The 27,743-nt window shown below is 36.0% G+C and overlaps 1 protein-coding gene across 1 annotated transcript; it reads left to right on the top strand.

The window, feature by feature from the left end:
• Nucleotides 1-7,005: 7,005 nt before the first annotated feature.
• On the top strand, nucleotides 7,006-27,542 carry epb41b (erythrocyte membrane protein band 4.1b). The gene is made up of 26 exons (XM_017453769.3): nucleotides 7,006-7,126; nucleotides 8,976-9,075; nucleotides 9,180-9,284; nucleotides 9,451-9,493; nucleotides 9,578-9,653; nucleotides 11,299-11,517; nucleotides 12,008-12,095; nucleotides 12,209-12,361; nucleotides 12,786-12,880; nucleotides 13,087-13,232; nucleotides 13,412-13,516; nucleotides 13,761-14,072; nucleotides 14,261-14,380; nucleotides 14,941-15,681; nucleotides 19,693-19,890; nucleotides 19,976-20,149; nucleotides 21,322-21,462; nucleotides 23,402-23,572; nucleotides 23,704-23,907; nucleotides 24,177-24,380; nucleotides 24,474-24,566; nucleotides 24,755-24,927; nucleotides 25,148-25,177; nucleotides 25,371-25,433; nucleotides 26,489-26,671; nucleotides 26,794-27,542. The coding sequence occupies exons 2-26, from the start codon at nucleotides 9,013-9,015 to the stop codon at nucleotides 26,821-26,823; spliced, it is 3,930 nt and encodes a 1,309-aa protein (XP_017309258.2). The 5' UTR covers nucleotides 7,006-7,126; nucleotides 8,976-9,012; the 3' UTR covers nucleotides 26,824-27,542.
• The last annotated feature ends 201 nt before the right edge of the window (nucleotides 27,543-27,743 follow it).

Genomic DNA, 27,743 nt, shown 5'->3' with positions numbered 1-27,743 from the left:
TATATATATATATATATATATGCGCACGGTGGCTAGCAGTAGTTAGCACGTTCGCCTCACACCTCCAGCAAAGGGGGTTCGATTCCCACCGTGGCTCTGTGTGTGCGGAGTTTGCATGTTCTCCCCGTGCTGCGGGGGTTTCCTCCGCGTATTCAAATACTAAAAAAATGCACACTTTGTTGTCAATAACAGTATACTTTATTACTTAGCTATACTGCTTTGTACAACATACTTTCATCATTACATACTCATACACAATACAGTATTTTAAATGTGTTACCAGTATACTAAAGGAATTACTTTGGGGACTTTTTCCCAGTGCTGAATGCACTTGTTTTCAAGGCCATTAAAATAAATAACATATACCACCATCACTAATGAAGTTACATATTTCAATAACAAGTCCAACTGTTTTTATTTAAACTTTACATGGTTTCAGCATTTTAGAACTGAACAAAATTAACTGAAAAATGCTTTTTATTAAAAGAACACTGAAAATTATTGCACCAACACCCATACTGACCCTCTATACACAAACTACACATTATGCTCCTTTTTCTGGCTGAACTGCTCATTATTACACTTGCATCTGATGGCCGCTCAAACATCAGAGGCAGTTGTCTGCAGAAACTCGTGAAGAACAGCATCTGTTAACAGAATAGACAAGAGATAAGTTCAGATGGCACGTTAATACAACTTTCTTCAGCTTCCACTACATTAGTCTGTCTAAATACTGTACAGAACCAATACTATTTTTGAACAGTAAATAAAAGGATAAGTGAGAAATTGTATCAGTATGGCATGTCAATATTGCTTCCAGTATATAGTCGAACATATACAGTAAGCAACAGAAGTCAGTACACCCCTGTGCAACATCGCAATATAACTTACATCAAAATCAACACAAAAATGGTTTACTGAACAAAATTCATATTTACCAAGGGTGCCAATATTAGTGGACAACACTGTAAATATAAAATTATCCAAAACTGTTCATTTCAGAGTTTAATAGTATAGAAGTTTCTCTTATAAACAGTCAAAAATGAATACTTTAGAACGACTGTATTGAAAATTTAGGCTCCAAAGTAGAAACTCAATGCAGCAAAAGTGAATACACCTGTGGTCACTGACATAGAAGTTAGAAAACCTGTGATCACTGAAACTAAATTGATTACACCTGTGAATTCCAGTTATCCTAATTAGATGAATATAGTTATACAATGACCTGTGAACACCAGAACTTATTCAGTTTTGGACCTATTGGCTGTGTCTATCTGCATGTCTGCATCATGGCTCCACATTGAAAAGAACTGCCAGAGGAACTGAGAAATCTGGTAGAAGAGACTTCAAAAAGACGGAAAAGAGTACAGGAAGAACAGTGACCAAGTAAAACTCAGAAGAAACACAGTTGCAGCAGTAATTAGGAGGTATAGAACAAGCCATAATACCATTAATCAGAGCCACAGTGGCCGTCCTCCTAAAATGACACCATGGGCAGTGCACTACTTGCACAATCTAGCTCTGAAAAACAGACCAACAGATGCTTGAGACTTGGCACAGAGGTTATCAATGGAAATTTTCTGTGACAGCTCAGACAGTGTGAAGGACACTGCATAACATCAACCTCCATGGATGACATCCAAGAAAAAAATTCCTTCCTTGTTCTTCAGCAAAATCACTGTAAGTTTAAACTTACTTATTTGCTAAAGAAAATTAGAAGCAACCTGATGAATATTGGGAGCACATTCTTTGGTCAAAAGGCCAACATAAATTTGTTCATGTTCAAAAGGTGCAAAAGGTGCTGGGATGACATTTAGAGATGGCACCTTGGATGTCTGTGGATATACCAAAACACTAACTGAAAGATAACTACCAGTCTCCAGAATCTTGGCAGAAAATGAATATTCCAGCATGATGATCCAAAGCATGCTGCCAAAATTACAAAAGAGAAAAAAATTGAATATTAAGAACTAAAATATTGTCACTGAAGAATGGCAGATAATCTCTCCAGAAATTTGTGCAACACTGGTATCCTCCATACTGAGGAGGATTGAGTCTGTCATTAAAAATAAAGGTGGCTGTACAAAGTTTTTTTTTTTTTTTTAAATACAAAATTTTAATTTCAGTAGGTCTGGGTTGAAAATATCGATTTCCAGATTTTAATCTATTCTCATTTTGAAGACCCAACATCGATTATTAAATCCCAAGAATCGATCTTTTAGTCTGTGCTGTTTTTACTAAACATTATTTGTAGAACACCTACCATAATAATCGCAATAATATTTGTGCTTTGTTACTTCTGATATGAAACTAAGTCTCAGCTTTCAAATTCTTTCCATTTTATCACGAAATTCAAAAAACAAATACCGTTTTGACACTCTTGTCCCAAATGGCACACTTCATGCAGACTTGCGGTCTCGTGGCCTTCAGTTGCATGCGAGTCTACGAGTCCGTAGTGTGTCCCATTTGTGATTTTATTGCTTGTGAGGGTTCTCGCAGGGTAGTAGTTAGCACACTCGCCTCACACCTCCAGGGTTGGGGGTTTGATTCCCACCGTGGACCTGTGTGTGCGGAGTTTGCATGTTCTCCCCGTGCTGTGAAGGTTTCCTCCGGGTACTCCGGTTTCCTCCCCCAGTCCAAATACATGCATGGTAGGCTGACTGGCATGTCTAAAGTGTCTGTAGTGTATGAATGGGTGTGTGAGTGTGTATGTGATTGTGCCCTGTGATGGATTGGCACCCTGTCCAGGGTGAACTGCGCCTTGTGCCCGATGCTCCCTGGGACAGGCTCCAGGTTCCCCATGACCCTGAAAAGGATAAACTGTATAGAGGATGGATGGAGGGTTCTCGCGAGCGCCCCCTTTAGGCCCTCGATGCAGTCTTCTTCGAAAGCCCTCACTGCTGCAGGCTCACAGCAGTCCGCTACTTAACAGTGTTTGCGACAGTCCAGAAAGCAGAGGAGGAGTTTAGTTGATGTGTGAAGCGGAGGAGGAGTTTCAATTGCAGGTTTTAGCAAACATGACAGAGTACAGGATTTCTAAGTGTAAGTTTTTGTTTTTATAATTAACAATCATTTAAAATGTAACTTAAATGTACTCTAGCTTTTAGTAATATTTCATTATATAGTTTGAAAATAAGAAATGTGAAATTATAGTCGAAATCTTACTCTTTCTGTCATCAGTTTGTCGAGTCCATCCCAAAAGCCGTCTATTAACAGCCCCATCGCCCTCGTGAACTCCCGCCTTAGTGCCCCATAAGTCTGCATTAGGGGATGTCACCAAAGTGTGGACTCAGAGGAGAGTCACAAGGGTGGAGTGTGCTATTTGGGACAGGGCCAATGCGGCGATCATCTGTCCCACTTTACTACTAGTTATAGCACGAAATAAACATGAATAAACATGAAACTTACTGAACTGTATTAGCTCTCATGTAATCGCCCAATCTGCGTTTCAACCGCCAATTAAACAGCTTGTAAACAATATGTCACATAACCCTACATTTACCCCAGGAAAGTCATTCAAGGTCCATAGCTCTGATAGTTATCTAGAGAAAAATAACTCTAGAGAGGAGCATTTTGCTAAATATATGCACTATATTACATATTCATTATATTCATACTCATACATAACCTGTTAGTGATTTCACATTTATTGTATGTTTGAATAAATCTGTCATGAAAACAAGTTATTACAGCCACCGTTTAAATGTTTATATTTCAACAATGAATTGGAGTAGAAACATAATTATATAATTGAAAAGTTGCAATAAAAACCGCCTTAGTTAAATGTAAAATGTTTGTATATTACTCAGTTTTTATGAGTGTTGATTATTATATCTAAAATAAATAGAAATTGAATTTGGATTTGGTAAATTTAACCTTTAATATTACAGCATTGTACCAACTAACAGGGATCCCTGTGTAGTTTACAGCAATAGCTGAGAGATTGTTTTCCTTAAGAAAAATTGGCATATACTGTATCTGATATGTATCAAACAAATCAATACTGAATTGAATCGCAATCGAATTGAGAGCTTGTGAATCAAAATCGAATTGATTCATGAAATCTGTGTCAATACCCAGCCCTAAATCTCAGTAATGAAAGGTGTACTTAATTTTATTGCACAATTCCTACTGTGGGGCCCGTATTTTTAATATAGTAAATAAAAACTGCTAGTTTTTCATTTTACATACGACCAAATAGTCTACTGTTCCACTTAGAAGTAATGCAATTACTGAGAGGTGATACATTTATATATTTTAATTTTTATTTTCTTATATTTGTTATTGCACTGGTGTGCACTCACTTCCGTTGCACACTGTATTTAACAGTTATTGGTGTTTTTTTCCCAATGGCCATATGATCTTGCAGCTATAAAATTACAATTTTGAGTAGTGCTTTGTAAGTAGACAAAATATAACTCAAGACAATTACACACCTCTTGTGGCCTGCACTTTGGCAATGTCCAGCTGTCTTTTTGGGGGGCCCCCTTTCCCAGATTTCCCTGTCAGGGTGGACTGTGCAAGAACATCCTTTGTGAAAACCATCAGCCAGATCCTGGGCAAAAAAATGGTGATGTGAGAGCAGTTCAGTCGCTGGAAAGCCCTCTTCGGAACGGTCACTGCACTGCCAGCCAAGGGATGCTATATAGAGAGAGAGGGAGAAGGAGAGGCAATTAACAAATGAATACATAGTTGGGAGAACTCTGCTCTGCTAAAACTCATTTAATAATCTTGTATGGTAGCACTACTTGTTTTGTTCTCTGTTTGATATACCGCTTTGCTTGTATTTCCTCATTTGGATAAAGCATCTGCTAAATAAATGTGAATATTAAACTGGTCTATGATCTTCTGCAAGTAAAGGGCAATAATGCAATCAGACCTATATAAAGAAACAACAAAACCAAAACAAAAGGTAACCAGCTTCCCCCTAGAACATCTTTCCCTAACACTAACCCATATTTTGTTTAACACATTTCTTGGTCACTGCATAATTCCATATGTATATGTATTTCATAGTCTTAATGTTTTCATTATTGTTCTAAAATAGTACAAACTAATAAAAATAGAAATCTTTCTATGAAGAGTTTTGTGCAAACGTTTGACATTTGTTGCTTTTTTGTCTGCTTCCACAAGGTACAACAATGTCCAGTTATGTCCTGAGAGTAGTCTGCAACTGAGTAATCTGGAAATATTTCCAACTGAATGATTATAATATAATCATTCATATAATATGGTACATATAATATGGTACTGTTCTGCCATGCCCCCCCCCCCCCCCCCCCCCAAAAAAAAAGGGGTTATCATGACAAATATGATTGTGAGACAAAGAGGGAGGTTGTTTTTGCAGGTATGTCAGTGGAAAAAGTGAATCGTTGTCTGTAATGTATGCAATCGTTTTTGCCCATTCTCTAAATGGGTGCCAAATACTGCATTTTAAGTTATTTTGATAATTATCTTTAACACCTACATGTAACTGATATATATTTAAATATTAGAATATTCAAATAAAATATGTGCTCTTCATTAATTCTCAACTGATCAGTTTTTAAAGTCTGAGATTCAAAAAAAGACACAATGTTCAAATTAAAAAATATATATCTTAAATTATTAAAAGGCTGGACATTTAATTCTGCAAGCCTCATTCAAATATATATAATTACATTATTTCACAATGCCATTTTTAAATATCATTATAGTCTGACAGCTGGTATCTCTGTATTCAGTACCTTGTAAACTGACGTCTGCTTTTTTGCTGAAAAGCTTCCCCGGGGATTCGATTAAATTTGTAAAATGTTTGTGAATGAACAGATCCATTACTGTCACATTTTATTTCCATGATTGGTCTCTCACTGTTTAGCTCAGGGGTTCTCAAATTTTTCAGCCAGTGACCCCTTTAGATGTAGATATAAAAATCCATGGATGCCCAAAGAGCAGTTTTTTTTTTTTTTTTTAAACATTCTGATAGTAGGCTTATTATTCAACCTTGTACAATAATATTCTGGATTTTTGATGAAGCCATAGCGCATTCTATTCCTGAACCATCCACAGACAGGACAATGTTATTTTTCCAGTTATAAGGTATGGATTAAACCCATTTCATTCAAGTGATCAGTTAAACAGGCCAATAACTATGACGCTTGAAAGTTTTTGAATTTACTATATATCTGCATAAATATTAACTAAAACTTCATCAGATTTTCACACAAGTACAAAAAGTGGACAAAGAGAACCCAATTAAAGAAATGAGACAAAATATTATACTTGGTATTTATTTATTAAGGAAAATGATTCAATATTACATCTATGAGTGGCAAAATTATGTGAACCTTTGCCTAGAGTCAGGTGTTTTCAATCAATGGGATGACAATCAGGTGTGAGTGTACGCCCTGTTTAATTTAAAGAACAGGGATGTATCTTCACATTACATGTTTGATGAAGTGTATCATGGCATGAACAAAATTATTTCTGAGGACCTCAGAAAAATAGTTGACAACAACCCTAAGCACACAAGTCATTCTAACAAGGAATGGTTAAAGAAGAATAAAGTTAATGTTTTGTAAAGTCAGATTCCTGACCAATCCAATAGAAATGTTGTGGAAGAACACAAAGCAAACAGTTCATGTGAGGAAAACCTCCAACATCCCAGAGTTGAAGCTGTTCTGTACTGGGGAATGATTTAAAATTCCTTCAAGCCGATGTGCAGCTGATCAACAGTTACTTTTAGTTATTGCTGCACAAGCGCAGCAGATACTAAAAGCAAAAGTTCAGAAACTTTTTCCACTCTATTTTTGTCTCATTTGTTTAACTGGATTCTCTTTGTCTACTTTTAGGACTTGTGTGAGAATCCGATGATGTTTTATTTCATAATTATGCAGAAATATAGACAATTCTAAAGGGTTCACAAACTTTCATGCAGTTCTGTACCTGCAGAAATGCCCTGTACTCACTGTAGTACAGTAGTTACTGTATGCATACTAAAAGATAGCCTAGTTTTCTTTTGAAGCTCTCTTTGCCCTTATCTGAGCTGTAACGTCATGGAAGCTTCGGTTGAGTTGCGACCTGAGTCCTCACTGAGTTCTAGAGTAAGCAAATGAAGTGAGAGCTAATGAAGATTTCACTTGACCAGGTAAGCTTATAGTTTTATTGGTTTCAGTGATTTTGCTTATAGAAATAGTCTGATTGTGTGTAAAAAATAAAAAATAAATAAATAAATAAATAAATAAATAAACAAATGCTAAAAAATGCAATGTAGTACAATGCAAGAACTAAGTACAAACAATGGGCACGTCTAACCTATACCGTCAATAGCGTGATTGCTTTTATAACATGGTAAATAGAAAGTAAATATAAATATATATTTTTTATATCACTGTAAAACTAAATAATGTACTTAATAGATGGGATAGGCAATCTAAGGATAATCTACAGATTATTATTTTAAAAAATTTAATACCTGATTGATTTTAAATTGTGTTCCAGTTGAGAGTAAGGTTTGACTGAGGATTTGGAGAAATGAAAGTGATGATTTTAAGTCATTTAAATATTTTGGTAAACATTAGAACAATCAAAGAAACATTACTTCAGCATGTACTATCACTTGACAGAAGATAAAAAGAAGTTAAAGAAATATGCTGCTTAAGTTTATGTTAATTCAATTACATAGCACTCAAGTTTAATTCTGAGGAAAATAGCAGGAGCTATGAGGCATTTTGCTTTTTATCAGCACATATTCCTGTCGATAAAGTATTAAACCACCAACATTAATCAGACAACTTTATCAAGCAAATTTCAGTTTTTTAATCGTATTTGCTTGTATTTTGATTGGTGGAATAGATTATGTACAGTATTTATATATAGTATATATGTGTGTTTATTCCCGCATGTACGTGTGTGAGTGGGTTTATTGAGGGGGTTCTATGTTTATCTCCTTAAAACACCCATAGCCCTATCTTTCAACAGAACTGTGCAGTGTGGGCAGGGCAACTTTCCATCCCTCATACATACATAGATAGGAATACAAATGCACTCTTCAAAAATTACACAGTAAATGCTCTTGGTAAATTAAGGTTTTATCCAATAATTCTGTAGTTTTTAGTTATTGAGCCATAAAGCGTTGACTGTTAATAAGGTTAAATATGTCTTTGTTAAAAAAGAATAATTATAATAATCATCATCATTATCATAATCATAAAAATAACAAATGGCCATATCCAGTCTATTATCCAGAGTTTTCTTCTTGAAAATAGATAATTATTTTCAAGATCTTTATTTATGGGATAGAGGTCATTCTCTATAGTTTCTAGATAAACATGCATGCACATAATAATAATAATGAATATAATAACAATTATAATAATTATTAATATAGTTTGCATTAATACATTATGTGTGTATGTATGTTTTTATATACATTTATGTGTATGTATATGCACTGTGTGTGCGGAGTTCGGATGTTCTCCCCGTGCTGCAGGGGTTTCCTCCGGGTACTCCGGTTTCCTCCCCAGTCCAAAGACATGCATAGTAGGCTGATTGGCATGTCCAGAGTGTCCGTAGTGTATGAGTGGGTGTGTAAGTGTGTATGCGATTGAACCCCGCCTTGTTCCCCCTGCTGCCTGGGATAGGCTCCAGGTTCCCCGTGACCCAATAAGATAAGCGGGGAGCTTGTAATATATAATATTATTAAAAAAATATATTATTTAAATGTAGTTCAAAAGCGAATTGTTGTTGTTTTATTGTTAGAATATAGATAAAATAGCTTCTCCTCAATGTTTATTTTATACAATAATTTTGCTCTGTTTTATGAAGATGTCAATAATTCTGGAGTGTTCACTAGAATCAGAGACATAACAGAAAACAGAAAAGTCTTGTTTTTAATCTTAAGTGAAATTTTGGTCTAAAATGTCTCATATATTTAGTAGCATGTAAATAACATTTTTATAATTACTAAACTTTTGCTGTGTCGTAATTCATTTCAGATAAGCTTATAAAAATCAGTGTTGAAGAAGAGTAAAGATGGCGATGTTCCGTTACCGAGTTATACTTTTGGACGACATGATCATTGCGAGGGACCTGGAGGTCAGTTCCCAGTCCCAGTAATTACCTCCCAATAATTCTATCAATAATCTGTTTTACAAAAAATCTCAGATTATGAGAGCATTTTTATGTATCTGTGTTTATAGAAAAAAGCAGTGGGCCAGGTTCTGTTTGATAAAGTCTGTGAGTATCTCAACCTGCTGGAGAGGGACTATTTTGGCCTGGCAGCATGGGATTCGTCCAACAACAAGGTGAATGATTTCATTCTAGATATTTTGATATCCATGTTAGAGAGTATAACATTTAATTACACAAAGGAAGTGTTATATTAAATTTTTTATCTGATTTAAATATGGCTTTATAGTAGTTACTACTTGTAATATAGTACATTTCTGACATTTTATTTTTCTTCTGCAGGTGTGGCTGGACCTTTCTAAACAGGTTCACAAGCAGATCATAAGTGCGTAATGTGGTGTTCAGAACATATCAGATCTGTGTGTTTGTGTGCATTTATTTTTATGGTCACTGCTGATTGTGGTTTTAGGTCCTGATGCTACATTTACATTCAGTGTCAAGTTTTACCCACCTGACCCTTCTGTATTGGCTGAGGACATCACAAGGTAAAATCTCTCTCTCTCTCTCTCTCTCTCTCTCTCTCTCTCTCTCTCTCTCTCTCTCTCTCCTTCTATTGACATAGGTAGACTATATGCGCAAAAGTTTGTGGTAACCTGACAATCACACCCATATGTGCTTTTTGACCATCCCCTTCCAGATTTAGTCCCCCTTTCCTGTTATAACAGCCTCCAATCTCCTGGGAAGGCTGTCTACTATATTTTGGACCATGGTTGTAGGGATTTGCCCATTTAGCCAGAAGAGCATTAGTGAGATCAGACACTGATGTCAGGAGAGGAGGCCTGGGGTGCAGTCAGTGTTCCAGTTCATCCCAGTAGGGTTGAGGTCAGGGCTCTGTACAGGACACTCAAGTTCTTCCACTCAAACCTTAGCAAACCATGTCTTCATGGAGCTCGTTTTATGCACAGAGGTATTGTCATGCTGGAACACATCTGGGCCCCTTACTTCCAGTGAAGGGAAATTGTAATATTACAGCATACAAAGACATTCTATAAAATTGCGTGCTTCCAACTTTGTGGCAACAGTTTGGGGAAGAACCACATATGGGTGTGATGGTGAACACAAACCTTTGACCATATGGTGTATTTCTGTAGCTAATGCTATGCATACACCTACCCTTAACCTTATCTGCAGCCTCAGTAACCAAAAGGACATCTTTTGGCTCTTTTAGTTTTTGCATTTTCTGTGAAAAAAGCAGTCAAAACTGTCAGATATTTCTACGCTTGTGGGCACATTTGGTCCCCATAAAAATATAATAACCTGCTCACAAATACAAGTACACTTAACACCATTAGCTTTTCCATTGACCTGGGATTTTTTTTCTTTAAAAATTGGAAATAAACAGAAGGTTTTTAGAAATTTGATTAATTAAATTATGTAAGCAAATTTGTGATATTGACCGCGTTAACTGCTTTATCAAATTTTCCTCATCCCTAATCACATCTATTGAAGCATGTGTTTAGATGATACGCTGATGGATTTGATCTAAAATGATCCATAAGTTTTTGCACAAACTTGTGGAGTCCATGCCAGCTCAAGTGCTCACTGTCATTAAAGCAACAATGGGACATAGCAAATACTAAGAAACTCTGAAGTGCATGTAAATATTTCAAAGATTCTACTTTTCACTCAATTTTTTGTCATTAATCTGTAATGAATATTGTTGTATTAAATTGAATGCAGATGCAATGCAAATGTATTAAAAAAGAATGCAAAATAGAAGCATTTTCAATAGTGGTCTCAGTCTTTTGGATCCCACTGTATATATTACAGTATTAAAACATTATCTAAACATATCCCATCCTAAACTGAAATGTGCTAACCAAGAAAACATATTTTGTGTCATTTATTTGTAAAAAGCTGCCATTTCTGTCCAGTATTTAAAAAATACCAGTAAAATGCATTTACAATGTCAAAATGTCTGTTTTGTATAATTCTTTGAATGTTTGGCTCCTGTATAGAGAGAGACACAGTAAACACATCACACGCTCATCAAGCTTCAACAAAAGTTGTTCAAGCTGTTTAAACATGTTTCAGTTCCATGAGAATGTTTGCCCATTGATATGTGTGTGTATAACCAATTCGCTCCATGTATTTATTTACTTCTTTATTCATTCTTATTTTTTTCCTCAGATACTTACTGTGTCTTCAGCTAAGGACAGACATCCTGACTGGCCGTCTGCACTGTCCATCAGATATGTTGACAGTTTTGGGATCATACGTGATCCAGTCGGAATTTGGGGATTATAATCCTGAGTTACATGGGAAAGAGTTTTTCAGTAATATTCCCCTCGCACCAAGTCAGACTCCAGAGCTGGAAGAGAATGTGACAGAGCTGCATCGTACACTCAAGTATTTGGGTTATCCACAAACATACCAAATATAATCTCATATATACACATACATATACATATATCTATATCTATATCTATGTCTATATATATATATGTGTGTGTGTGTGTGTGTGTGTGTGTGTGTGTGTGTGTGTATGTGTATATGTATATATATATATATATATATATATATATATATATATATATATATATATATATATATATAAATGTTCAGCATCATCATGTGTAGCATGTTCAATTTAGTAACCATAGAACATAAAATATAGTAAAAACAAAAAGGATACATTACTAAAAATGACAAAGATGTTACTGTTACTTTAAAAGGAAAAAAATACAAAAGTATATTTTAATTCTTAAATCTAATTCAAGTAGAAGATAAGATTTAGGATTCTTCTAAAAAAAAAATAAAAACAGCAATACACATGCTTACACACTTACACGGATCCATATAAAATACACAAAGCAATTTTCTGTATGTGTCAATGCAGACCTATGAGTCCTGCTGAAGCAGATCAGCTTTTCCTAGAGAATGTCAAGACGCTCGACCTGTACGGAGTACACCTGCATCCTGCCAAGGTAACATGAGGAAATGTGCTTGTGTAGTGTATCATGCTGGCATAAGTTTTTCTTTGTGTCAGTATGTAAATATATTATTTGATTTGTTTGTGTTTATCGGTCTGTGGGTATAGGATGCCAGTGGAGAAGATGTGATGCTGGGGGTATGTGCTGATGGTCTAGTGGTGTATGAGGATGAGGAAAAGACACTGAGTTTCAACTGGGCAAGAGTTCTGAATATGACTTACACACGCAGCAACTTCCATCTCAGGATTTTTGACTCAGAGGTAAGCCTGTGTATCATACGCCTAACATGCTGCCTCAAGAATGGAAATCTTTTTTATTATTATATTATTATCAATATTATTATTATATTTCTTTTTTTATATATAAAGAATATATGTTATTTCTTTACATATTGTTTGGGAAAATTAAACTATCCTGGCTAATAACATGAGTTGACAAAGAACTCTTGAGAAACAATTTTTACTAAGAGTGTATTAGCAATAATAATACTTGTATAAGATATTTGATGATGATGATGATGATGAAAATGAAGATGATGATGATGATGATGATGATGATGATGATGGGGGAAACCAGCAGAATTAGAACCTACCAAGCTATTTTAGTAATAAAACAATTTAGTAGACATTAATCTTGAATATGAAATTGTGAATATATGAGCAATTCTTTTTGGATCCTAACCAGGATGGATCTGAAAATACCATCAAATTCATCCTGCCCAGCTACCGTGCCTGCAAATGCCTGTGGAGAAATGCTGTGGAGCATCATGCCTTCTTCAGGTAGCAGTTTATAGATGGTGATATACAGTTGTACACAGCCATAAGTATCATAATTTGTAGTAGTCCCCAAAGGAACCCTAATTACAACATAGTATGTAATTCATCTGAATCAAGCTTCTGGTGCAGTTCAAATGAGAGAAACCATGAAGTACTTCATATTTCTAGACACATAAAGCAGTAAATCAATATTTAACACATGCACTTAGGAACCGAGACAAGGCCCCAGAGGGACTGTTACGCTTGGGTTCTAGGTTTCATTTCCATGGGCGCACTCAAGCAGAATCTCTAGAAGCCAGCTCCACCACCAAGAGACCAGCTCCACACTTCTCACGCTCAGCCATCAAGAGAAAAGGTGCGTGCGCTTTGTGAATATCGATTTAAGGCTAAGATGCTTAACCCACCTCTGAATACGCATAAATTTCATTGCATAAATATCTCTGTGCTACTTTTAGTCGCCAACAGTGAATACAGCCCAGTGTTTTTAAGAATACATGTATGTGTGTCAACTGCTGCTAATAATTATTCTTCCAGCAAAAGAGAGAAGCCTTGTGGCTTTGAAGCGCCCAAACCGAACTGAGGTTGACGATTGGTTCCAAGTGCTTGGCTCTGATGAATCATGGCCTACTACTGGCCCAGGTAGAGTCCAGTGAAACTATCTATATCCTGTTCAGGCCAAAATATGATTATGATGGTTCACAAATTGTCAACCATCACTGCATTAGACCTGCAAAGCATTTTATATAATTAATGTAATTAATTACATTAAAAATAGAAAATACATAGAAAATCAAACTCCAGACCTTTTAACCCCAAAAAAGTCCTAATCCTGCTGGAAACACTGATAGAGATCAAGCATTAATATTTTAGTTTTTACCTTCAGTGTCCCTGCAGTCCTCTCAAGCTGAAGAGCAGAGAGAAGAGCTGGAGTGGAAAGAAGGAACCTCAGAGAAGAGTATAAGGGTTGTCAAAATAAGACAAGAGGTTCAGGCTGTGACAGAACAACATGAGGAACTGGAAATGGAAAGAAACCTAATGAGGCTAGATATGCACACAGACAAGGACAAACTAACAGGTGGAGAGATCCTTGCTTATAAAGAAAGAGAGGAAGTGGATGAGCAGGATAACGAGTGGTTTCATCTGTTGGGTGGGCGCTCCTTTCACACTCAGCATTCTTTGTCATCCTTATCTCCAGGTAAATTTAATCTTCTCCTCTCTGTTTGTCTGTGCTTGCATTTTAACTCTCCTTTTCAACATTTCCTTTCCACTTTAATCATGATTATTCTTAGTTGTTCCATTGTCATGAAAAAATACAGCAGGCCTGAATTAAATTTGTTACTGCATGACTACATTAACATTTTCCCATCTAAATGTTTTGCACAGATACTGGCATTATGGAAAGTGCTACATTGCAGCTTTGGAAACTGCAAGCTGATGATTGGTATGTCCTCCTCGAACCCCGTACTTATCAGCCCACTTTTTGGACCCTGAAGAACCTATCATGTGAGTTCTGATTTTGCAGATTGTTACTAAGGAGGTTTTCAGGTACTAAATTTCATAGCTTGTGTACATACAAGTGGCTAAAAATTGTCTTCCTATCTTTTCATGATAAATAGATGGGTCTGTCTAACCAAACTATCCCTAAAGGCCATGCAGAACAATCCTAAATAAATGAGTCAGTGAAGCCAGACTGATACCCAAGCAAACTGAAAATCAGATCATTCCAAATCTTATTTTACAGCCCAAAATCATGGCTACCAGTACAAATATATTATAAAGTTCTTTCATCAAGGTCCTAAAATGTGAATGAGCAGACCAATTCACTGACACAATCATACAGTAAGAGGAGTGTTGCAGTTTCACTGATGCGTTTACTGATTGCATTTAAAAATAAACTTCAGCTCATATATTTGGCCTGCAAAGCTTTTGATATAATTAACGAAAATAATGCAGAAAATCCATCTCTAGACCTGATGATAAAAAAGTCCTAATTCTGCTGCTAATCTGCTGACCTGGCAACACTGATAGAGATCAGGCAATAATATTTTTGTTTTTACCCTCAGTGTCCCTGCAGTCCTCTCAGGCTAAAGAGCAGAGAGAAGAGCTGGAATGGATAGGAGGAACCTCACAGAAGAGTATAAAGGTTGAGGCTGTGATTGAACAGCATGAGGAACTGGAAATGGAAAGAAACATACTGAGACCAGATGCTGTTGGAGAAAATCTAGAGTTGGATATTGAAGGCAATGAGCAAATACTAAAAGTTATGAGGGAAAAAATAGTACAAGATGGGGATGTGGAGGAAATACAAACAGTAGTAATGTATGAGCAGAGAGCACAAGAAGTAGAAACTTATACTGGACAATCTCAGAAGGTTTTTGTTGAACAAAGAATGAGAGGGATGGAAGGAGTAGACACAGTACATGAATTGATGTTAAAGACAAGGCAGGTAGTGTCTGAGGAAAATATAGAGGAGTTAGAGGAAACATTACAAGAAGTGGAGAGTATTGAACAAAGACTGCAGGACATAGAAAGGCTGAAAGTCAGATTACAGGAAGTAGAAATTTTGGAGCAAAAACTAGCAAAAGTGCAGCAGGCAGGGAGACAACGAGGGGAGAGCGACGACTGGTACATTTTGCTGGAGCACAAACTGATGGAATCTTCAGCACCTGCAAGAATATTAAGAGTGGAAACTTCTGAACAAAAGCTGCAGGATATTAAACAGAAAATACAAGAACGAGAAGAGAGAGGTGACTGGTACCTTTTGCTGGATCGCAAACCCTTGTTGGTATCTTCAGCAAATGCAGGTATGCAACTTCATTCAGATCTGTAAAGGTTACTGAACGGCATATATGTCATGTGTGTTTGTCTGCAATTATAATATCCAATAATAATTCACAAAAAAACTTTAAAGGGTTTTAAAGGTGTCTTGAGTCTGTTAAAAGCAGTATACTGTATACAATAAGCAATATTCTAATGAATTGCTAGTTTATACACTAATTGGAAACACTTTTTTGAAATACACCTTTATTGGGCCTCCACAACACATTCATATCAATTGCATAACTATATTATAAAGCAGTACTGGAGGATTTATGTCAGACTTGTGAAGTGACAGTTAGATTTTTACATAGTATGCATCTGTTTTTATGACATAAAGGGAAATAATATCCAAGACTATATCTTATCTATATCTGCTTCTGTATTTTTCACTGACCACTTTAATAGGAACACCTGTACCACTGCTAATTTATGCAATTATCCAGTCGCAGGAATCTGAGGCTACAGTAGGCACAGGTTCATCAAAACTGGACAGGTGAAAACAGGGAAAAGACCAGGCGAGATTTTTGCACCGTCAGCTGTCCAGTTTTGGTGAACCTGTGCTCAGTATAGCTTCAGATTCATGTTCTGGGCTGACAGCAATGGAACTTAATGTGGTCATTTTGCTGTTGTAATTCATCCTCCTCAAGCTTTGGCATGATTTTTGTTTTCTGAGATGCTTCCCTGCTCACCACAGTATGTACAAGGGTTTTTATTTGAGCTACTGTCACCTTCCTGTCAGCTTGATCCAGTCTGGCCATTCTCCTCTGACGTTTCTCATGAAAAAGGTTTTTCACCTACAGAACTAACACTCACTGGATTTTTTTTCTCACCATTTCGTGTAAACTCTACATAATTATCTTATTAAGGAAAATCCCAGGAGAACCCACCCTCCCCCCGCCCCCGCCCCCCCTCCTGATTTGATTATTGCATGCTTGAGCAGGATCACAGGTGTTCCTACTAAAGTGGCTGGTAAGCATAATGAATAGTTATTTCAAATAGTGTAAGCACAGTCATGAAGCTTTGAGGCATTCTCTTACTGTTATCTTACTTTCTGGGAGCTGTATTTACAGCATGTAGTCATCTGAACTTGGAATTGGATGTAGATTAACTAATGTGGTGGATGTCCATCTGTATCCAAAACTATTTCAATGCTACTTTGTTTATAAGAATCCGGTCCATCAGGAGAATAAATTATTTTCAAGTGGTAATCAATTTTGCACTTATAACACTGTTATGAAGCACTAATATGTAGCTGTAGTATTATTTTAATTTGCCTGTATATCAGTTTAATGCAGAGGTGGGTAGAGTAGCCAAATATTTTACTCAAGTACAAGTAAAACTACTCAAGTAACAGTAAAAGTAATAACGTTAATAATTACTTAAGTAAGAGTAATAAAGTATCCATTGAGAAGACTACTCAAGTAGCAAGTTACTAGCTACTTCAGATCTGATTAAAATGAAGGGAAAATCCTGAATCTCCTGAAAATCAGGAGAACTCACACATCCCTTTGAAAGTCTTTCTGTTCTGTTTATATGATACAAAATCTGGGTTCAAGATGAAGCAGCATATCCCAGTCCTGTAACAACACACAACCTGTCATTTTCAACACAAAATCTCACACACACCCCAAAAAACTAACATTTTCCCAACAGTTGACTGTCTTTATTTTCACAACATGTTAACACAAACTTTTCAGCATCTGTATTTAAACAAGACAACTGAGAACAAAATAACAGTCTATGGAACAGAACAGAAGAGAAAGTATGTGTAGAGAGACAGTGTGTGTGTGTGTGTGTGTGAGTGTGTGAGTGTGTGTCCTCCCTTCAGCGCTCATGTCTTCCCCCTCTTCGGCCATTATCTTCCAGGACTGAGCCGGTTGTGAGTAGTTGTTGTGTCCGCATTCAGACCTCTGCAGTGTATCGCGAGACTCGCCACCTCATTATACGTGATATAAACTAATTATTAAAACTACATATATTCATTAATATTTAACAGTAACAGAAGAAGGCCACTGAATGTAGGAAGTAAAAGTACATATCTGTGATTAAAAATTAGCTTGAATAAGAGTATAAGTATGGCCAATTAAATCTACTCTGAAAAGTACTTTTTTTTTCAAAAAGTTACTCAAGCAAATGTAACAAAGTAAATATAGCACATTACTACCCACCTCTGGTTAAATGAATAGGAATGGAGTGGGTCACAAAGATGTTGCAAGGCTTCAGGAATGTGCTGTTAGTAAAAACAAATTGATCACTTGCATGATAAGAATAAAAACTACATTAAAAATAGAAAAAAGAAAACTGAAAGCTCTTTTCTCTTCTTATAATACAAAGCCTATACGGTCACCACACAAGTTTTGACCTAATCCTTTCATCTATATAAATGATTTTGAATGTGTTATTGAGACACAGTGTAAGTACGTAAGATGTCTTTGAAAAATAATGAATATTCTACATAAAATATAACTTTGATAAAAAGCATTAACAGCACTAAACTAAACAAAGTCAGTATTTGGTATGATAACCCTTTGTCTTTACATCATACTGTACATCAGTAGTCTCAGATATATTCTGGGAAGATTTAAAAGGAAATTGACTGGGAGATTTTTCGGAGCAGCTTGGAGAATTTGACACAGCTCTTCTGGTCATTTTGACTGTCACACTTGCTTCTGTTTTTGGAGCTAATCCCTAATAGCCGGTATTCACTTTTTGGTCTGAAAAGTGGTCTGCTGCATAGTATGTTACCTTTCTTACTGACCTACAAACATTTTCTGCTACATTTAATTTTGGAATTTTAGGTTGGAAATATAATGCTTGGAAATGTAATTTTTTTTAACTGACTTAATAATGCAGAAGTCAAGCATCTAAGACAATATCAGTATTGAAAAATTTACAGTGCCTAAAACATTTGCACATTACTGTATATAGAAAATCTATAGTGGTAATTTACTATATAAGCCTATATACAATGGTATAAATTCCATCCACGTCATCACTTCTGTATTTTTAAAACTACAAGGTCCTACCACGGACACAGCAGAACAAAAAGCAGAGATTAGATGGTGGATAGAGGCGAAACTCCAAAAAGCAAACACTCTAACACCTGTCCAGATGAAAGATGACTGGCTACAACTGTGATACAACTAAAACCACGTCAATTATTTTATATATTCACAATAGCTACTACTTCGGACAGATGACTCTATGGAAAAAACAACAGTATTTTCTTTGTAAAATATTGATGACTAAAATAGTGACATATTGATCAGTGTGGAATGATAATAATATAACCTGCTCATAATGTTCATATATTCGTATGAGTAGTTTATAGATTGCCTTAAGTGATTTAGTACAGCTAATTTGTATGATATTATAATTTTAGGTTCTACCTTTGTAGAAGATTCTAGTTTGATGTTAACCCCATAGAGAAATGATTACAAATTGAGCATTCTTGGGACCTCATGAACGGTCAAATGATCTCCAGGCATGTCTTACCACAAAAGTACTAAATATTAAGGATTCAAATTCAGAAAAAGGATTAGAGCAAGCTTGGTATGCATGGGAGACCAAAATGTAAAGATAGGAACACTGGGCTCACATCCGTGACCACAAATAGTAATTTAACTCTGTGACTCAAGATCTGATGATTCAATATTTAGACATGTACAGTATATACAGGTGCTTCATTTGATTTTACGAGTTCTGAATGTGAGGTGTTCTGGACATAATTCTAGTTGATGTTTTTGGCATTGCAATAAGCAAAAAACCCTACCTATTTGACAATGCACAGTCAGTGATGGAGCCCAGTGATCATACTGCAAGGGCAAACCTTAAGAAGGAAGTCATAAACTTAATTATTTGTGCCATAAATTCCACAGGCAGTTTCTGAAGCCACGGTGCCACTTACTTGCATTACTTCCAATCAAAATGTTATTTGTTACAGACATCCATGTACATACAGTATATGTATATTTTCCCCCCTTTTACATTATTAGCGATTGATATCCAGTCATCTTCTGTACATATGGCAGAGGAACACAATAACTTGGGCGAGGAAAAGAAATGGAATGAAGAGAGAGCAATTCATCTGAGAGAAACACAAACAACTTTACCAGCACAAAGAGAAGAGCAGACACAGATACTGGTGGATAATTACTGGTTTATCCAGCAGGATGTTTCTCCTAAAGAAGAAGGTAAACCCAGAGATATATGAACACTCACACACGTACTGTATGAATCTGCAAAATCACATGTATTGTTGTATCTTGTTTATTGCAGTGTTTGCTAAAGCTGTGGATGTTTACAAAGAGACCACAGAGGAGGAAGTACAGCTAGTTGAAAAGGAAGTAAAGACAATAACATTTGAGGTGGACAGAAGAGAAATGGTAGAAACATCTCATGAAGTGGTTCAGATGAATCCAGTACCTTTTGAGAAAAGAGGTGATCCTTCAGGTGAGTTATATATTACTAACGTTTGCTGAGTCACAGTTACATGTCTCATTTCTCCAGTCCCAAACACCTTTTCTTCTCTTTTTATCTCTCTTCATAGTAAATACAGAAATTGTATGGATTGGGTTATTGTATTGATTCTTCAAATGACTGACCAATTCGTTGTCTGTAAAATTGGATCCAGCTGGAGTCTGTAATCATATTATTATGTTTTTACAGCTTAGCATCTCACATAATTTATATTTGATTACAGATTCTGACATAACATTAATATACGCTACCTCACCAACACATTAGGAAGTTGGCTTAATTAGCCAGCTAACTAACAATAACCAAAACATCAACTGTTAGTTAACTAACTTTACATAATGTAAAATGTAATTATGTGAGTACAGACACTCGCTGGCCACTTTAATAGGAATACCGGTACCACTGGTAATTCATGCAATTATCTAATTGCAGGAATTTGAGGCTACAGTGGGAATAGTTTTATTGAAACTGGACAGGTGAAGACAGGAAAAAAAACAGCTGAGATTTTTCCACACTTCAACTGTCCAGTTTTGGGGAAGTGGATTTTTTCCCCTCATCATTCAGTGTTAACTGAATAGACTGCAGGAAAATCCCAGAAGTCCCCCTCCCATTCTGATGTTTGATGTGAACATTAAGTGAAATGTTTGACCTATATCTGCATAATTTTATGCATTGCATTGCTGTCACATGATTGGCTGATTTGGTTATTGCATGAATGAGCAGAATCCTAGGTGTTTCTACTAAAGTGGTATTGTGTGGTATAAATGGTATAAGTGGTACTATATGGGTCATTCCATCTCAAGTGGTCCAATGCAGCTTGCTCGACAATTTTTAACTTTCCTAATTTTTTTCTGTGATTACCTCTATGTATTGTACAGCCTTCTGCTGTAAAAATTGTGAGGTTGGATGTAAACTCTGCAGGACAGTGGACCTCAAGGGCCAGATTTAAAGCACCAGCTTGATCTATCATTTTGGTACAGGTGTACAGTTGATATGCATGAATAGATTTGATCCAAATTGCAATTATTGCAATTACTTAACTTTGCAATTATTGGACCACTTGAGATGGAATGAGCCATATAACGCCATGTACAATGGTATAAATTCCATCCACATCATCACTTCTGTATTTTTACAACTGCAAGCTGCTTCCACGGACACAGCAGAGCAAAATGCAGAGATTAGACGGTGGATAGAGGCGAAACTCCAAAGAGCAAACACTCTAACACCTGTCCAGATGAAAGATGATTGGCACATTTTGCTGGAATCTTTACTTCCTCTATCAGGTACAACTAAAACCATAATCAAGTATTTTATATATACACAGTAGCTACTACTTTGGACAGATGACTCTATGGAAAAAAAAATAACAACCGTATTTTGTTTGTAAATTATTTATGAATAAAATAGTGACATATTGATCAGTATAGAATGATATATTAATATAACTACTCATAACGTTCATATCTTTGTATGAGTAGTTTATAGTAGGGATATTGTATGGATTGGGTTATTGTATTGATTCTTCAAATGACTGACCAATTCACTGTCTGTAAAATTGGATTTCACATCATTTATATTTGATTACAGATTCTGACATAACGTTAATATACGCCACCTCACCAACACATTAGGCAATCAGCTTAACTAGCCAGCTAACTAACAATATCCAAAACATCAACTGTTATATAACTAACTTTATATAAGGAATACCGGTACCACTGGTAATACATGCAATTATCTAATCACAGGAATTTGAGGCTACAGTGGGCATAGTTTTATTGAAACTGGACAGGTGAAGACCAGGCGACATTTTTCCACACTTCAGCTGTACAGTTTTGGTTAACTGGATTTTTTTCCCTCATCATTCAGTGTAAACTCTATAGACTACAGGAAAATCCCAGAAGTCCCCCTCCCATTCTGATGTTTTATGTGAACACTAAGTGAAATGTTTTGACCTATATCTGCATAATATACTGAATTGCATTGCTGTCACATAATTGGCTGATTTGATTATTGCATGAATGAGCAGAATACCAGGTTTTCGTACTAAAGTGGTATAAGTGGTATAGTGGTAATTGACTATATTGGTCATTCCATCTGAAGTGGTCCAATGCAGGTTGCTCAACTGTTTTTAATTTTACTTTTGTTTGAAGGTAAACTCTGCAGGACAGTGGACCTCAAGGGCCAGATTTGAAGAACCAGCCTGATCTATCATTTTGGTACAGGTGTACAGTTGGTATGTGTGAATAGATTTTATCCAAATATGGAAGCACAGTGTTCAGTTGGGTGTTTTACAAAGCAGTAATTGACTACAGCACAGAACTCACTTACTGCTTTTATCATAGGAGAAAAAACACCACAGCGCTGTTTATAACACTGTTCATTTGTAAAACACCCAACTAAACACTTCCATATATGGATCAAATCTATTCACGCATACCAACTGTACACCTGTACCAACATGATGGATCAGGCTGGTTCTTGAAATCTGGCCCTTGAGGTCCACTGTGCTGCAGAGTTTACCTACAATCGCAAACTCACAATTTTTACAGCAGAATGCTAATATAGAGGATTTATTTCTGTTAAAAATTTTAGATTCGTATTTGGTCCCCCACCAGGGATATTCAACCCAAAATTAAAAATGCACTTTCTCACACCCATAAAAAATAAGAGAAGTCTCAAACCTGAAATGTTCTGCATTCGGACTTACACTATATTTACCTAGGTATCCCCTAAAAAAAAATAAGATTGAGACTCAAACCCTTCCCATTATAAATTGACCCTAAATGTGGAACTGTAAGTAATATTAAGCACTTCATTTGGACTTAAGTTCTAAGTCTAAGGAACAAGAATGTGCAAAATATTTATATTTGTACATGTACCTTGTAATGTGCTCTAGAGATCAGTTTTTGTTCCAAGGAGCTTGGCCCATGTTGAGCTGAGATATTGAGGTTTCCATAAACAATGGTATAACCAAAATTTGTTGTGTGCTATGACACAAAGATGCCCGTTGTAGTTAAACCAAGTAAAATTATATTTTTAAAAAGCTGTTGATTTTGAAATAACAATATCACTCAAAAAAACATTAGGAAAGTTAAAAAATGGTCGAGCAACCAACTTTGCAATTATAGGACCACTTGAGATGGAATGACCCATATAACTCCATATACAATGGTATAAATTCCATCCACATCATCACTTCTGTATTTTTACAACTGCAAGGTGCTACCATGGACACAGCAGAGCAAAAAGCAGCGATTAGACGGAGGGTAGAGGCGAAACTCCAAAGAGCAAACACTCTAACACCTGTCCAGATGAAAGATGACTGGTACATTTTGCTGGAATTGCTTCCACGATGTACACAGACCATGCAACCTGCACTACCCCTGTCAGGTACAACTAAAACCTAACCAAGTATTTTATATATATATATATATATATATATATATATATATATATATATATATATATATATATATATATATATATCACTGTACACTGTATGGCTTTTTTGATTTCTGAAGATGCAGCAGGCCTGAGATTTCAGCAAACAGTCACAATCGAGGAAAAGGAAGTAACATTTGACAAGAAGCCGATGATCATCAAAGAGAAGCAAGTGATAGTAGGAGGAATGGAAAAGAAAATTCCTGCCACAATGCGTGAGGATGAAGACAACTGGTTTGTGCTTTTTACACCAGCACAGATTGAGAAGAAGGCCATTTCCACAGGTATTATTAACTAATTGTAATTTGTGGTTAAATTCAATCTCTATTTTTTATCAGAATCAGGCAAACTATAGAATTACAATATAGCTTTGCTAATGAGCAAACCATGGTTGATTGCCAATAAATCTATTCATCCTTACTTTTTAAGTTGTATTTGTTCTCAATTACATTTAAGAGATAAACATAAAATGTAAACCCCTCCTGTGTGCTAAAAATAGGACAGTGGTGTAAATTAATAGGCTTTGTTGACTTTTATATTGGTTGTGCTGCAGCAGGTGTGTCAGAGATGTGGATTCTGGAAGAAAAGAGATTAAGGGAGGTGCAGAAGGGGCGACTCAGAGAGGATGTGAAGAGAAGCCATGTGGTGGAGGACAGAAGACTTCATCCCTCTGTGCCTGGACTAAAAGCAGAAGGGCGTCATAGGGAAGTGATTGATGACTGGTTCCTCCTGCTGGAGCCTGTTTCTAAAAAATCAGGTAAAAAAAAAACTTTCTAGGCTCTTTAAGTCATCTTTCTGTCCTGCTCTCAGATCTTATTCTTATCTCATCTCTTTCAATATGTCTTGGCAGTGAGCGTGGACAGGAGAGCTGAGGAAGATCGGTGTAGGAAGGAGGAGTTGTTTAAGAAGCAAACCTTGGCAGAAGATAGAAAAAAAGTGGCAGGTAAAACATGGCATTAGTGAACATACAGTATATTTGTGTTTATAAAAGGAAACATGGTGGAACTGGTTAATAAGAAAGCTTTTTAAGGACCTGATAGATGAAAGTGTTGTGATTGTGACTGGAAACCACTGGGCTAAATAGAGTTCAGTGACTGAATTTCTACTTCTCACTTTTTCTTCTTTTGTTAGGATTCAAACCTCCTTCAGTTTCTGTCATCGCACTGACTCCAGCTGACCAGCCAATGACATCAACGCCCACTGCACAATCTGTTCGCATCACAAGACCCACCTATCAAGAGGAGAGTCTAAAGAGACTAGACATCACGCAGGAGATCACACAAGACATAACGCAGGAATCTAAGGTACAAACACACCAATAATAAACAAATAATTAAACCGTGTTCTGTATTGTATGTGTATTATCTGTGAGCAGGACAAAATGTAAGTAGTGAATATTATATGTCCATATTGTATTGACATCCACATTTCGGGGGTATCGTTTGTTTAAAAAGGCATAGGACTAGGTTTAATCTGTAACGGATAAACTTTTCCAGTGACCATCACCTTTCATTGCCTCTACAGGTGGAAACAGAGTCCATCATTAAGAGAAAGGTTGGCCAATCAAGCTTTGAATTTGTCTGTATTATTATTTCTTACTGTTCACTCTAAAATGCATACAAACCCAAGATAAATTCATAAATGCATATAATATATATGATATTTACATAAAATGGATGGGTACACAAAGACATACTGTACATCTGCTGCTCCACTTGTTGCCTTTTTGTTTTTTATACTATTACAGAGAAGAGAGAAGAGAATTGAGGGTGAATCCATTTACATCCGTCACAGCATTCTAATGTTAGAGGTTTGTAAACATTTAACTAGAGATATATTTATTATTCAATATTTGTTCATTATTTGTTTATTAGAAACACACATCTATACACATCAGTTTTTAATCAGTCTATCATGCGGCAGCAGCACAATACATAAAGTCATGCAGGTACAGGTCAAGAGCTTCAGTTAATGATTTCATCAAACATCAGAATGGAGAAAAACATGTTTTTAGTTATTTCAGTTGTGGGCTACACACAGCAGAAGATCACATTGTGTTCCACTCCTGTTAGCCAAGAACAGGAATTGACTGAGATCACATCTTTTCCCCATTTTTGATGTGAACATTGGCTACATTTACATGCACATCAATAGCACATCAATGGCAATATTCTGATTAGTATTGAGTCATGTAAACACCACAATCTGATTCCCCAAATTCTGAATCCCAACCCTGGAATATGCCTGTTTTCCTTGGAAATTTGTTGCATGTAAACACCTTATTTAGAAAATCCACTTAAAGGAGATATGTGCGCATGCTCAGTCTGCAAGGAATTGTGGGTGCTGACAGACAGAAGGTAGGCTAGGTATTTAGGAATGGCAACTCAGTCATACTTACAACAACCATATATACAGGAATTTTCTGATGCCTATACACATATAAACATCGTATTCAGAACATGACTGTAACCCGAATATAGACCTTAATCAGAATTTGATGTGCATGTAAACATAGTCATTGAAAATAGCTCTTGACCTGTATCTATGATTTTAAGATTGAATAATTACGTGAATGAGCAAGTGTACAGGTGTTCCTAATGAAGTGGTCGGTGAATCTGTGTGGTACATTAATTAATACATTGAGGGAAAAAAGTATTTGATCCCCTGCTGATTTTGTACGTTTGCCCACTGACAAAGAAATGATCATTCTATAATTTTAATGGTAGATTTATTTGAACAGTGAGAGACAGAATAACAACAAGAAAATCCAGAAAAACGCATGTCAAAAATGTTATAAATTGATTTGCATTTTAATGAGGGAAAATTAAACCCCCCCCCACCCCCCACCCCCCCACTCTCTCTCAGGACTCTGATGTGACTCAGGAGTTGGTGTTGAGGCACCATGCCAGCGTCAGCAAGTTAAAGCGCCTCTTTATGGAAGACTTGCCTGTGTTTGGTCCCACTGAGTGGGACAGGCGTCTCTCATCATACACTCCTGTTGTCTACCCCAAATTACCCAATGGCGAGCTATTTACTGGCATAGACATAGTGAGTCTCACACACCTCAAACATTAGATCACATTTCTGTGTGAAATTGATGGCTGTATTTGTCCAAAGCAGAACAAGGACTTGTCTCTTATCCATCACTGACAGATTATTTTATTTTCCAGATGGGAGCAGATGGATTATTGGCCATGTGATTTCGCTCCAGCCTGTTATCCAGAGTGAATCCTCTGTCATATCAACAGAACCTATTTTCTTTGTTACACCATTTTGTCATTGATGCATTGCTATTATTACTTGGTAATATAAGCTGTATACAGTTTTTATTTTTATCTGCAGTAAATACTATAGAACCTATATTTTGTAATACTTAGCATTACAGTGGTTTGTGGCCTAAAGCAGATGTCTAATATCTGGTAACGAATGTGATGATATCACTGTTGATGTAGGCTTGTCAGTATTCAGTAGCTACATTTTAAAAGCTGTGGAAACCTAACAAGAATCAGAATTGAAGCAAAATATGTGTAGGTTTGTTTGGGTAATATTAGCATTATGCCAGTCATCAGAGACCAATTAAAATTATCAGAATTAAACCCCAAACTCAGATCACTTTTAGGATTGCAGACGTTCTTCAGCCAGTATTATCAGGATCTTGGAATGGTTGTTGAAATGCTTTTATTGTCATTATGTGTATAGGTGTGGTTTTCAAAATAAATAATAAGAAGAAGAGGCAGAAGAATAAAAAAATAGACTTAGATTCACTTTGTAAATGCCCAGTTATAGTTTGTTTATTAGGTTTACAGTCTGTATATGTAGATAACACAAAATTCCACTTACAGTCTGTTTGCACAAGTTTTGTTGATTTATTCTTGTCATGACAATACTTTATTTGCCATAAAGTCTGCTAAAATATTAAGACATATATATATTATAGTTGTATATATATGCTTATATGTGTGTGTGTGTGTGTGTGTGTGTGTGTGTGTGTGTGTGTGTGTGTGTGTGTGTGTATATATATATATATATATATATATATATATATATATATATATATATATATATATATATATATATATATATATATAGTCCCAAGAGAAACTGCTGATGTAACTTCTGA

This window comes from Ictalurus punctatus, chromosome 23 (assembly GCF_001660625.3).
Source record: "Ictalurus punctatus breed USDA103 chromosome 23, Coco_2.0, whole genome shotgun sequence".
Taxonomy (NCBI): domain Eukaryota; kingdom Metazoa; phylum Chordata; class Actinopteri; order Siluriformes; family Ictaluridae; genus Ictalurus; species Ictalurus punctatus.
Note: the sequence above shows the minus strand (reverse complement) of the source record. Positions and strands in the feature narration are given on the sequence as shown.

Excerpts from the sequence above, each read along its gene's own strand:
- epb41b (XM_017453769.3), top strand. The coding sequence starts at position 9,013 with ATGGCGATGTTCCGTTACCGAGTTATACTTTTGGACGACATGATCATT. Across the intron at positions 9,654-11,298 it reads TTGGCTGAGGACATCACAAG|ATACTTACTGTGTCTTCAGC; the intron begins GTAAAATCTCTC and ends TTTTTTCCTCAG. Across the intron at positions 15,682-19,692 it reads GGTATCTTCAGCAAATGCAG|CGATTGATATCCAGTCATCT; the intron begins GTATGCAACTTC and ends TTACATTATTAG.